The sequence below is a fragment of the Notolepis coatsorum genome, assembly GCF_963971535.1.
Source record: "Notolepis coatsorum genome assembly, chromosome: 15".
Classification (NCBI taxonomy): Eukaryota; Metazoa; Chordata; class Actinopteri; order Aulopiformes; family Paralepididae; genus Notolepis; species Notolepis coatsorum.
The window spans coordinates 11,115,684-11,129,480 of NC_140179.1; the positions used below are offsets into that span (position 1 = coordinate 11,115,684).

Below are 13,797 nucleotides of genomic sequence, written 5' to 3' on the forward strand. Positions count from 1 at the left end.
GAAGCTAAGCTATGCTAACGGAGCGTCTATTCCCAAAGCTAAATGCACGCACAGAGACAAAAAAGGTATGTATCTTCTTGTCTAACTCCAGGGAAGATGTTAAATAAGCTAATTTCCCAAAATGTTGGAGTTCCCCTTTAAGTTGTCCTTTAACCCTCATGTTGTTAGGAATTGGCACCACTGACCGTTGTTAGCGGGTCAATGTTGACCCGGGGTCTAACTCAGTCCTGACCACTAAAAAGAAAGGAGTATCACTCAATATAGTTAATACTACATCCTAACTAACATTATATGCATTCATGACCATATAATCCCATTGTAATTTGATTTTATGGCCCCCGAGACACATCATGTCCCTTATTTTTAAGATGAAAATGAGGTTGTTCAATCATAATATACTAAATGTGAAACCCATAGATAATAATGTTTTCTGACTATAATAGAACAATATTCGAATATAACTTCTGAAAAAAAGTTTAGTATATTTATTATTATTTTATTTATTTATATTTAGTATTTTTATAGTATAGTTTTACCTTGCCGGGTCAAGAATGACCCTAACACCACAGTCGTACCTTTTTTTCTGCAGATACCTTCAGAATTTCAAAATGGTGAAACATAGTTTTGCTGTGCTATTATATGTGTTGTGGAGGATATCTTAACGCCTTGTTCTAATCAAATCAACTACATGGTAGTTATTACATATTATAACCTTGAAACGGGTTGCTGGAGACCCTAACACCACATAAGGGTTAAGTCATCCTATAACTCATTCACTGCCAGCCATTACCCTTATCCCGTTCTCACTGGGCCACGCTTTAAAGATAGGGGTGCATCACCTCGTTTGTAGAGATATATCTATATTCTATATCTATATTATAGCTATGGAGACAATACTATGGTCAGTCAGTATCTTCCGTCAAACATGCAAAAAAGAATAAATCTTTTCATGTATTGTATACGTTCGCGCATTATCCCGTGGTGAATATTGAATAATTGTGATCCGGGCTAATTCCTGAAAAGCTGAGTTATAGGGCGCTACATGAATTCTGCTAAAAGCATTGGCGTTTCATCCCTGGACACGCTAATATTTCCAAAACAAATGTATATAATAGGTATTATGTTTCATCATGAATGCATGGAAGGGGAGGGGCGGGTCGTTTTGATGCTTTGATCGCCAGTAACAGCATTCGTTTTGAACACCACACACGCTGATCAGCTGGATCGATATGAAATCATTGTAGGATCAAGGTGGAATTGACGTCAGATAGTCTTTACCTTTGATCGGGGGTATTCCAAAAAGAATATTCCAATTGTCTGATCGCGATTTCCAGTATTGATGTCCATCTGGTCCACAACATAATCCGGTACAACACATGCATCGAGTGTCCTGGACATGTTTCAATGGGATTGGGTGAACCGCTAGGCTTGCCTGGACCAAGATTCTCCGCCCGGAGGGGTTTAGATGTAACACACAGTCTGAAACAGGGTTTACTGCACTCTCGATACTGCCACCTAGCAGGATCTGGCCGGTACTGCACCCATTGGGGTCCCAGTATGCCTTTTAACGGCAACATAGAGGTCTGTGACACTGAATCGAATATATATAAAAAAAAAGGGAAAACGGACCAAATAACGTATTCGTTCGGTTGTCGAGCAAACACGTATACGTGGACGGCGCAGATTTAGTAATGTCCTTTAAGTCATCCTTCTTAAGCTGCAACGTCCCTCATATGGGATGTTTTTCAAACTTTTTGCAACCGGCACTTTGGCGACCCCTAGTGGCTCGGGTGTGCATATTTTGTAATACAATATATATATCTCGAATTGAAGGCTTATTTGTTGCCTGTCGATAGCGACAAAATCCGACAAAATCCGTTCAGCGGTTCTCGAGTTACATGCCGGTATTTGAGGCTTGTGCAAAGTACACGGTATTGTGCAAAATACCACGGCCGACTCGTGGGGCTCTAGTTCCGTCAATTTAGATCCGATCTCGAAAATTATTATGAGGGTTGTAGCCAATGAGTGTGGCTTTCCAATGATACCCCACCTGGGGATGTATGAATCAGGGATCTGGTGAAAAACGAACAAGCGAAAACAGGACGAGAAAAACAGCCGAATGAATTGAAGTCTATGAGAAAACTCAGTTTTTCTTTTGTACACAGTTTACCAAAATCACTCCTAATCACTCATTTCTGAATGGATCTTTATGAGATTTGGACATGTACTACATAAGGCTTCAGGCTATGGGTCCGTATGGATTTGTAAGCCATACCACCTTCTGCGGAAATACTACCTATTATTAACTACTACAGAAAAACTTGAGTAACAAGTTTTTCTACAACTTGATTGATTGATTGATTGAAAACTTTATTAACAGATTGCAGAATGGGTACAATACAGTACAGCTCAATACACACAATTGTTAAGGGGATGCAGACCAGAGAAAGACTTTCGTCTTGTTTACATCAGGGTCCCCCATTTTCAATTCATCAGGACATATATGACATACATGACATACAGATAGACAGTACTGCTACATCTATACATTTATGCCATACCAGATTTGCAAATACAGTACTGTTTGTGATACAAAAAGCGTTTAGAAAAGGGAGTATATACATTTGACGTAAAAACTGTACATTGGAGGAGGTTGGGTGGGGTTGTGTGGGGGGGGGTTGGGTAGGGAGGGGTTGGGGGGGAGGGGTTGGGGGGGGAGGGGTTCAGACCTATGTTACTCTATTACGTTAGCACTAAAAGTGAATTTTATTTCTGGAATCAGAAACCTCAGAATGTCATCTTTCAAAAGAGACCAGGCTCATGCATGTGCTATAAGTATAAAGTATGTTGTTTTGGTTTGCAAAAAAAGTATGCAGTCCTCAAAAACGAAAACTAAAATGGCCAGGGAGACTCATTGCCGGTTAAGAGGTTAACTCTGTATCTACACTCAACGTGACTGTAAATCAGGGAAACCTCAGTTGCCTTTTGAGTTTAAATAAAGGTTTGAAATGAAATCGTACACAGATCTTCCGATCAAAATAGGTTTAATAGTAAAAACAATTAATACAAAGTACATTAGGTTAAACTAGCTTTGGCTGAGAGGAGTGCTCTCATCCTGGCCAGCTAGGAGACACTGAGGAAGAGGAGTGCTCTCATCCTGGCCAGCTAGGAGACACTGAGGAAGAGGAGTGCTCTCATCCAGCTAGGAGACACTGAGGAAGAGGAGTGCTCTCATCCAGCTAGGAGACACTGAGGAAGAGGAGTGCTCTCATTCAGCTAGGAGACACTGAAGAAGAGGAGTGCTCTCATCCAGCTAGGAGACACTGAGGAAGAGGAGTGCTCTCATCCAGCTAGGAGACACTGAGGAAGAGGAGTGCTCTCATCCAGCTAGGAGACACTGAGGAAGAGGAGTGCTCTCATCCAGCTAGGAGACACCGAGGAAGAGGAGTGCTCTCATTCAGCTAGGAGACACTGAGGAAGAGAAGGAGACAATGAGCTTTAGTACAGAGAGGGGTTGGGGGCCGTAGCCCCTGGCCTCTCACTGAGGTGTGAACTAAACTATTGTTTCGGGCGACCAAAAGGAATTATTCCACAACCTTCTGCATTCAATTCCATGTGAGTTATTGAACGTTGTAGGCCACAGTTTGTCACGTCCTATAATGAATGAATTAATGAATTACCTTTATTTATATAGCACCCTTCACAGCACGAATGCACAGGGTGCTTTACACTACAGCTTAATTAATATAAAAACACAATAAAACAAAATCAGAAATAAATGACAACAAACAAACAGCAGTTAAAAACAGTGAAACCAGATAGAAAAAGTAGAATAAAAGAATTTGGATAAAATCATGAGTCACTAATTAAAACAAAACTATAGAACAGTGAGGACAAGAAAAGGCGCCTATGCATGATCAAAAGCCTGCCTGAACAAATGTGTTTTTAGTTGTTTTTTAAAAGAGTTTTCAGAGGGGGCAGTTCGCAGGTCCAGGGGGAGATAATGTCTTGTGTTTCACCTTCTCTGAAGAAACTAGCTAAAGGGCTACTTTGGGACAAATAAAGTTGATCCTTAAAACCTTCAACCTCCCTCTTCTTCCTGCCTTCCGTCCATCCAGGTAACGACCTGTTCCTGGTGGCAGTCCATGAACTGGGACACGCCCTGGGCCTAGAACATTCCAACAATCCCCTGGCCATCATGGCTCCCTTCTACCAGTGGATGGAGACGGATGAGTTCCAGCTGCCAGAGGACGACCGGCGGGGGATACAGCAGATCTATGGTACGTCTGTTCAGGTGGCCAGAGGAGAGTCCTCAGTCTCCTGTTTCACTCAATCTTTATTTAATCTAGAAAGATCATTGAGAGCAAGCTCTCGTTTACAATGACGTCGAGAGGTACGGTACATAATAATAATAATAATAATAATAATAATAATAATAATAATAATAATAATAATAATAATAATAATAATAATAATAATAATAATAATAATAATAATAATAATAATAATAATAATAATATAATAATAATAATAATAATAATAATAATACAAAAACAATATGGAAACAGAAAAAGTTAATTAGATTAAACAATTTAGATTAATTAAAACAACTACACACTGAGGTGAAATGGTTGGCTATTATAGCTTTACACTAACCAATGGATACTAAAGTATTGAGTTTTATGGTGTTTTGCTAACCATTCCACCTGTCGGGGGCACAGAGGCTAAAAGCTGATTTTCCTAATTCAGTGCAAATTCTGGGGATCTTGACTCTTTGCCCGCCAGACCCGAGAAAAGTCGGGTTTCGTCGCCAACCGTTGAGCGTCAAACCCGACTTTTCTCTGGTTTTGATCCTTTGATATTTTTCCTTTGATCCATGTTCTAAACACTCGGCCGGAGCTCCCTGGGTCTCCCTGGCACATCTGCCTACGTTGGAATTGCAATGACGATCGAATCCCGCCAGGTGGCAGTATCACCTACCTTTTAAACTGGGATAGTTTAGTGTGGGGCCACTTTAGTGTGGGGAGTGTCTGTCCTGATTTCCTCTGAGGGGGAGGAATTCTTGCAGAGCAATAGCTCTGAGATTTTATAGCCTGAAGCCTATTTCCCGTATACACGAGTATACACATATACACAAGAAATTACGATCGCAATGGGATCACCGGGATTATTCTTTTTGGAGTACCTTCTGGCTAAGGTAAGGTCTATTCTATGTCTATTTTAACGAACCTAACACATGTTTTTGTACCGATCAGTGTCGTATTTTACCGGACCTAAAACATGCTTTTGGTAACAATAGCAGTTTTGAGTTAAAACGCCCCCCCCCCCCCCCCCCCTTGATGATCTTGTGAAGACACATATGTATATGCTATATACCTTTGATTTGGAAGTATTTTGGATTTTCAGGCGAGCAACCCGAACGATTTGGGCATATTGCATATAACGCGTCATATCTTGCGATCTATGACAAAAGACTGGATTATTTTGGAAAGGGCCGATGTTTAGCATGTAATAGTGCACAAACTACAGTATGTAGAAATTGTCTGTCTTGGACTATGAACAATGCCTGTCAAATGAGCCATACTATTGTCGCCATAGCTATAATACAGAACACACGATGGGTCCGCAGACATTGGGAAAATGGTCAATAACGCTGGCGCCATTGATTAAAGATGGGAAAAGAGCGTGGCAGTCAATGAGTTAAGCGTAAGACGATCACCAGAGTGAGTGTGATAAGGTCCAGAGTTCCAGTCCAGTGATGAAGTGATGAAGTGATGTCGGGTGGAAGATCATCAATAATGGCTTCATACAGAAACAGATACCATTGTAAGTCATGTCTCTCTGCCAGAGAGGACCACCCAACTTTAAGATAAGATATTCCTTTATTGATCCCCTTGGGGAAATGTTATCAATACAGGATACAATGATGGAACCATAACTGTGACAGAATGATATCCAGAGGCTTTAGAGTGGAAGCAGCAGCATGTCTATACATTACATCTCCATAATCCAAAACATAATCCAAAATAGCTTCAACGACCCTCCTACTGCTAAGCAGACATACAGTACTCGAGTGTGTCTGGCAAATGCCTACACATGTAATGCAATGTAAATGTAATGTGAAGCGTCATGTGACATGTGACGCAGCCACACAGCCAGAACCAACCGGCTGAAGAACAGCCTTTTCCCCCAAGCCATCAGACTCATAAACAGAGCCCATTGACGCCCACATACGGCTGACAACCGTATTGCACATTGCATTTTGCACTGCTAAAATTACTTGCACATTACTCATTACACACATGGAACTGTACATAGCCATCTTTGTTATTTAACCTCTTAACTGGCACCGACCCAGCCCCGGGACGTTTTGAGGACGATTTGCCCACCGGCGCTTTGAGGCAGATTTGCCCACCGGCGCGACGCGCCACTTTGCCAACCTCTAGCGGCTCGGGTCCGCATTTTCTTTAATACAATATGAATATAGAATTAAAGCCCTATTTGTTGCCTGTCGGTTGCCCTTTCACGTGACAAAAATCCGTTCAGCGGTTCTCGAGTTACATGCCGATATGTGAGGCGTGCGCCAAAGTACACGGCAGAGCTTTTCCTTTTTTTTACCACCCCCGACTCCCGGGGCTCTAGCTCCATCAATCATTTGGCGATCTCTAAAATTGGACAGGGTTGTAGCCAATGAGTGTGGCTTTCCAATGATACCCCACCTGGGGATCTGCGAATCAGGGATCTAGGTGAAAAGTCACGAGCGAAAACAGGAAGAGAAAAAACCGCAGAATGCATTGAAGTCAATGAGTAAATGGTTTACTGGAGTGCTTTTTTTCTCTCCACAGTTTACCAAAATCGCTCCTAATCACTAATTTCTGAACGGATTTTTATGAAACTTGGACATGTACTACATAAGACCTTATGCTATGGACCTATGGTACCTCTGTACATACATTTTTTTCCTTTAATATCCTCAAACTAAATCTTCAATTTGAATAAAGTGATTAATCTGATAATTTTTTTAAATTTTTTATTAAATCAACTTTCTTTAATCAATATAATTCATCAGTTTCCTCAATATAAATAATCCAATAAGGGCACGGTTGGTACGAAAGTGATGGTGACGTCGTGATGGAGCACCAAGCGGATGCAGATAGGCTACATCATTTATGATTAATGTTTTATAAAACATTTTATGACGAGTCATATACTATAATAGTATAATACTATAATATTAGTGTAGCCTAATTTTTATCTGCAACTGTGAAGAAAAACCCCATTGGTTTAACCTCTTCCGCCCGTGCCATCCGGCGCCGGACCGCAAATGACATCACGTCATAAATCAAGCTCTCCAGACTGTCTGACATAATTATCGTTTTTTCCCCCAAACATATTCAAGAATAAACATCATAACCATGTCACAACAGCAGTTATAATGTATATTTTCATCAATATGTTTGTTTACCAATAGGTTAAAGTGTTATTAGTGAGATTTTAGTTATTGAAATGTGTTTGTTGTGGTCGCGGAGATCCGCCATTTTGAATAAGCGGCCCACGCTGAATGATGGAAAATGTAGTCATTTTGAGAAGATGACATCCAGAGCCTTCAATGAGCGTTGGAATTTTTCAAAACTACACTTCCCAAAGGCTTCTAGCTTTCTGCAAGCAAATTACTTCCTGATTATAATCTTTTACAAAACCTTCTGTTTAATCATCTTCCCTTTATTAATTTCCTTAGATTTTCTGTACACGTGATCTCAAGAAGGTACTGGACGAGCTCAGTTGCAGTCTTTCATGTCTGGTCATTTTTAGCATGGTGTTATTCACTGTCAAAGATGCAAAGAAAAATCATAATTCATATTCTCCTTTGTTTCATCACAATTTACTCAAGCCTAGTAATAGACACAATATTTCTGACACTGGGAATACATTCACTGAGGTCCATAGATGTCCATAGATACCAAGAACATGCAAATGGACCTTGTAGAAGTGGAGCAATATTCCATTTACTTAGGTATGTACGGATTTTAGATGGATTTTCAGAAAATAGGGCTCCAGGCTTAAACAGAATGAATAGACACATAAAAAAATGTTCCCTGTCATCTGCTGTTAGGGTCTTTACTCTTGGCTACATTTGAAAAAGAAACACATAATTAATTAATGAATCTATTTATGACGTGAAATAAATCTCGGCCCCTCACTCGGCTAACTTTCCTCACCAGCTGGTTCAGTTTGCTACTGTCTCTTGAGTTGATGTTACCTCCCCAGCATACACCAGCAAAGAAGAGGACACTGGCTACTACAGACTACAGGTATTATGTCTGCAGTAGCCGGCTGCACCTGCTGAAAGACCTGACCTCTCCTCAGGTCAACCACGGGTCAACCACAGGTCAACCTCAGGGCTACAGAATACAGTATGTATTAAATGATGTGTGCCTCCCTACAGGTCAGCCAAACAGCGGCCCCACCCAGGCCTTGCCCACAGTGACCCCCCGGCGCCCGGAGCCCCGCCCCCCCCAGACGCCCCCACGCCACCCTGACAGGCCCGACAGGCCCAGAGCCACTGACAGACCGGACCACTACGGACCCAACATCTGTGAAGGGAACTTCGACGCGGTCACCATGCTCCGGGGAGAGATGTTTGTTTTCAAGGTGAGAGGATGAGGCCAGCCCAACTGTGGAACTGAAAGCTAGGCGTGATTGTTAGGAGTAACGTGATTGGGCGCTGAGAGAAACGTCAGTGGCCAATCAGATTGTGCAAACCGAACGCAGAAGGACAACTGGCTTAGGGAAAGTATTCACACGGCCAGGGCTGTACCACTGTGCAGGATGTGGTCGAGTGTAAACACTCATTAGAATATAAATAACAATACAGTGGGATGGAATATTTTAACAGGGCTGTGCAATTGAGCAGTAATGTGCAACGGTGCAACAACACCTACAGTTACAATAGGACTCTAGATGCTCATTCTGAAACAGCCGTTCTTACGTCATCCTTAGAGTGTTTGTTTCTCGTGTGAGGTCATACGACTGAAGGGGTTAAAGGCATGTGAGGTCTTACGACTGAAGGGGTTAAAGGCATGTGGCAGCCTTGCCATCCTGGACCAAATTACAGTTTTATGAGCCCCGGTAGCTGACATTACCTAAATGTAGTGCTCTGGAATAGTACATAATAGAACGGAAGACAGATGTTCTCTGTCGAGGCCAGAGGAGTTATGGCTTCATTGTGCTCGTGTGTCACTGCCTGCAGACCGGCTCTGGGAAATAAGCTTTTCTGATCCAGGGTCTGTCTGTCTGTCTGTGGAAATCTATAACGCTGCCTTCAGATGCATTCAGGTAGACGACAAGCAGGTTATTGTTTTAGTGGAGCGGAGCAGGATGGTGGAATCAGGGTACCATAATTAGAATACCAGCAATGGTCTGCTGCTGAAAGTAGACTCAACATTGTCGGGCAACTGAAGAATCAGAATCAGCATCAGAATCAGAAAGGTCTTTATTGCCAATCAATCAATCAATCAATCAATCAATCAATCAATCAATCAATCAATCAATCAATCAATCACATTTATTTATATAGCACATTTAACATGACACATGTCAACCAAAGTGCTGTATATATAGAGGGTAGATAGATACATATAGACAACAATCACAACTCTGTTTTATGGGAGGGCACACAGGCAAAAACAGGGCATGAGTCAGTGAACGGGAAAGGCTAATTGGTAGAAGTGGGTTTTGAGCCTAGATTTGAAGGCATCTATCGAGGGGGCGAGGAGCCTAATGGAGGTGGGTATGCTGTTCCACAGTTCAGGGGCTGCGACAGCAAAGGCACGGCCCCCCCTGAGCTTGAGGTTAGACCTCCGGACTGTCAGGAACCTCTGATCGGCTGACCTGAGGGACCTGCTGTTGGAATAGGGGGTTAGGAGGTCTGAGATGTAGGAGGGGGGCTGACCATTAAGGGCTTTAAAAACAAATAGGAGAACCTTAAAATCTATCCTTTGGTCGTTTTCGGTGCGACATTAGCGGACAGACATTAACAGACAGATAATACAATAAAGAGGTGGAGTAAAATGTTATGAAATATGAACTAAGTTGAGCACAATAGAATAGAATTATGAAATAAAATAGAGGCCAGGGCTGTACAACTGTAAATAAAGAGGTTGAATAATATTTAATGGGATATAAACAAAATTAAATATAGCACAATAGAATCTGATAATTTACAATAAACATAAAATAGGAATAGGCCAGGCCAGGGCTGTGATGCATCCTTCATGCAAAACTACAAGTGGCTACAAGAAAAGCCAGTCAGTCAGGGAATGCTTTGTTTTACATACATACACATTAGGGGTGTAACGGTACGTGTATTCGTCCCGTGAATTTACGGTACGGCCGTCACGGTGCGGTACGCGTAGCCATACGGAGAATACGCCCCACAGCGCAAACACACCCACATGCAGGCACTCGCGATGTCCGTGCGAGAACAGCGCGCGGCACACCGAGTCCCCGACTTCAGTTCAGAGCGGCGAAAGTGCACGGAGAAAGGCACATTTACATTGGAACAGCTGCGTTTTCTTGCTCGCCCAATAACGTTAACCAAATGAAACCAATGGAAAGAAACACACACGCGTCGCCGACACACACACACATCAACATTCTCCCCCGCCGGACTCACAGGCACAGCTGGTTGTACTGGTGCTGCAGGACTGGTTGTACTCGTGGTGTTGGAGGACTGGTTGTACTCATGGTGTTGGAGGACTGGTTGTACTCATGGTGTTGGAGGACTGGTTGTACTCATGGTGTTGGAGGACTGGTTGTACTCATGGTGTTGGAGGACTGGTTGTACTGGTGGTGTTGGAGGACTGGTTGTACTCATGGTGTTGGAGGACTGGTTGTACTCATGGTGTTGGAGGACTGGTTGTACTCATGGTGTTGGAGGACTGGTTGTACTGGTGGTGTTGGAGGACTGGTTGTACTCATGGTGTTGGAGGACTGGTTGTACTCGTGTTGGAGGACTGGTTGTACTGGTGTTGGAGGACTGGTTGTACTGGTGGTGTTGGAGGACTGGTTGTACTGGTGTTGTTGGAGGACTGGTTGTACTGGTGGTGTTGGAGGACTGGTTGTACTGGTGTTGTTGGAGGACTGGTTGTACTGGTGGTGTTGGAGGACTGGTTGTACTGGTGGTGTTGGAGGACTGGTTGTACTCGTGGTGTTGGAGGACTGGTTGTACTGGTGGTGTTGGAGGACTGGTTGTACTGGTGTTGTTGGAGGACTGGTTGTAATGGTGGTGTTGGAGGACTGGTTGTACTGGTGTTGTTGGAGGACTGGTTGTACTGGTGTTGTTGGAGGACTGGTTGTACTGGTGTTGTTGGAGGACTGGTTGTACTGGTGTTGTTGGAGGACTGGTTGTACTGGTGGTGTTGGAGGACTGGTTGTACTGGTGTTGTTGGAGGACTGGTTGTACTGGTGTTGTTGGAGGACTGGTTGTACTGGTGTTGTTGGAGGACTGGTTGTACTGGTGCTGGAGGACTGGTTGTACTGGTGTTGGAGGACTGGTTGTACTGGTGGTGTTGGAGGACTGGTTGTACTGGTGGTGTTGGAGGACTGGTTGTACTCGTGGTGTTGGAGGACTGGTTGTACTGGTGTTGGAGGACTGGTTGTACTGGTGTTGGAGGACTGGTTGTACTGGTGGTGTTGGAGGACTGGTTGTACTGGTGCTGGAGGAGGACTGGTTGTACTGGTGCTGGAGGACTGGTTGTACTGGTGCTGGAGGACTGGTTGTACTGGTGATGTTGGAGGACTGGTTGTACTGGTGTTGGAGGACTGGTTGTACTGGTGTTGGAGGACTGGTTGTACTGGTGTTGGAGGACTGGTTGTACTGGTGTTGGAGGACTGGTTGTACTGGTGTTGGAGGACTGGTTGTACTCGTGGTGTTGGAGGACTGGTTGTACTGGTGTTGGAGGACTGGTTGTACTGGTGTTGGAGGACTGGTTGTACTCGTGGTGTTGGAGGACTGGTTGTACTGGTGTTGGAGGACTGGTTGTACTGGTGTTGGAGGACTGGTTGTACTGGTGTTGGAGGACTGGTTGTACTGGTGTTGGAGGACTGGTTGTACTGGTGGTGTTGGAGGACTGGTTGTACTGGTGTTGGAGGACTGGTTGTACTGGTGTTGGAGGACTGGTTGTACTGGTGGTGCTGAAGGACTGGTTGTACTGGTGGTGCTGAAGGACTGGTTGTACTGGTGGTGCTGAAGGACTGGTTGTACTGGTGGTGCTGGAGGACTGGTTGTACTGGTGCTGAAGGACTGGTTGTACTGGTGGTGCTGGAGGACTGGTTGTACTGGTGTTGGAGGACTGGTTGTACTGGTGGTGCTGAAGGACTGGTTGTACTGGTGGTGCTGAAGGACTGGTTGTACTGGTGGTGCTGGAGGACTGGTTGTACTCGTGGTGCTGGAGGACTGGTTGTACTCGTGGTGCTGAAGGACTGGTTGTACTGGTGTTGGAGGACTGGTTGTACTGGTGTTGGAGGACTGGTTGTACTGGTGTTGGAGGACTGGTTGTACTGGTGTTGGAGGACTGGTTGTACTGGTGGTGTTGGAGGACTGGTTGTACTGGTGGTGTTGGAGGACTGGTTGTACTGGTGGTGTTGGAGGACTGGTTGTACTGGTGGTGTTGGAGGACTGGTTGTACTGGTGTTGGAGGACTGGTTGTACTGGTGTTGGAGGACTGGTTGTACTGGTGGTGTTGGAGGACTGGTTGTACTGGTGGTGTTGGAGGACTGGTTGTACTGGTGGTGTTGGAGGACTGGTTGTACTGGTGGTGCTGGAGGACTGGTTGTACTGGTGGTGTTGGAGGACTGGTTGTACTGGTGTTGGAGGACTGGTTGTACTGGTGTTGGAGGACTGGTTGTACTGGTGGTGTTGGAGGACTGGTTGTACTGGTGTTGGAGGACTGGTTGTACTGGTGCTGGAGGACTGGTTGTACTGGTGTTGGAGGACTGGTTGTACTGGTGGTGTTGGAGGACTGGTTGTACTGGTGTTGGAGGACTGGTTGTACTCGTGGTGTTGGAGGACTGGTTGTACTGGTGTTGGAGGACTGGTTGTACTGGTGTTGGAGGACTGGTTGTACTGGTGTTGGAGGACTGGTTGTACTGGTGTTGGAGGACTGGTTGTACTGGTGGTGTTGGAGGACTGGTTGTACTGGTGTTGGAGGACTGGTTGTACTGGTGTTGGAGGACTGGTTGTACTGGTGGTGCTGAAGGACTGGTTGTACTGGTGGTGCTGAAGGACTGGTTGTACTGGTGGTGCTGAAGGACTGGTTGTACTGGTGGTGCTGAAGGACTGGTTGTACTGGTGTTGGAGGACTGGTTGTACTGGTGGTGCTGAAGGACTGGTTGTACTGGTGGTGCTGAAGGACTGGTTGTACTGGTGGTGCTGGAGGACTGGTTGTACTCGTGGTGCTGGAGGACTGGTTGTACTCGTGGTGCTGAAGGACTGGTTGTACTGGTGTTGGAGGACTGGTTGTACTGGTGTTGGAGGACTGGTTGTACTGGTGTTGGAGGACTGGTTGTACTGGTGTTGGAGGACTGGTTGTACTGGTGGTGTTGGAGGACTGGTTGTACTGGTGGTGTTGGAGGACTGGTTGTACTGGTGGTGTTGGAGGACTGGTTGTACTGGTGGTGCTGGAGGACTGGTTGTACTGGTGGTGTTGGAGGACTGGTTGTACTGGTGTTGGAGGACTGGTTGTACTGGTGTTGGAGGACTGGTTGTACTGGTGGTGTTGGAGGACTGGTTGTACT

The 13,797-nt window shown here is 44.6% G+C and overlaps 1 protein-coding gene across 1 annotated transcript in view; it reads left to right on the top strand.

Annotated features, from left to right (window-relative positions):
* The window catches only part of LOC311241665 (matrix metalloproteinase-15-like), a gene marked incomplete at its 3' end in the record, with an annotated part of 68,051 nt that extends 59,387 nt beyond the window's left edge, over window positions 1-8,664 (top strand). Inside the window, exons 5-6 of the mRNA XM_084330541.1 lie at window positions 4,119-4,280; window positions 8,447-8,664. Of these exons, the coding sequence (XP_084186667.1) occupies window positions 4,119-4,280; window positions 8,447-8,664 (380 nt within the window). The remainder of the gene's footprint in view (window positions 1-4,118; window positions 4,281-8,446) is intronic.
* Between the last annotated feature and the right edge of the window lie 5,133 nt (window positions 8,665-13,797).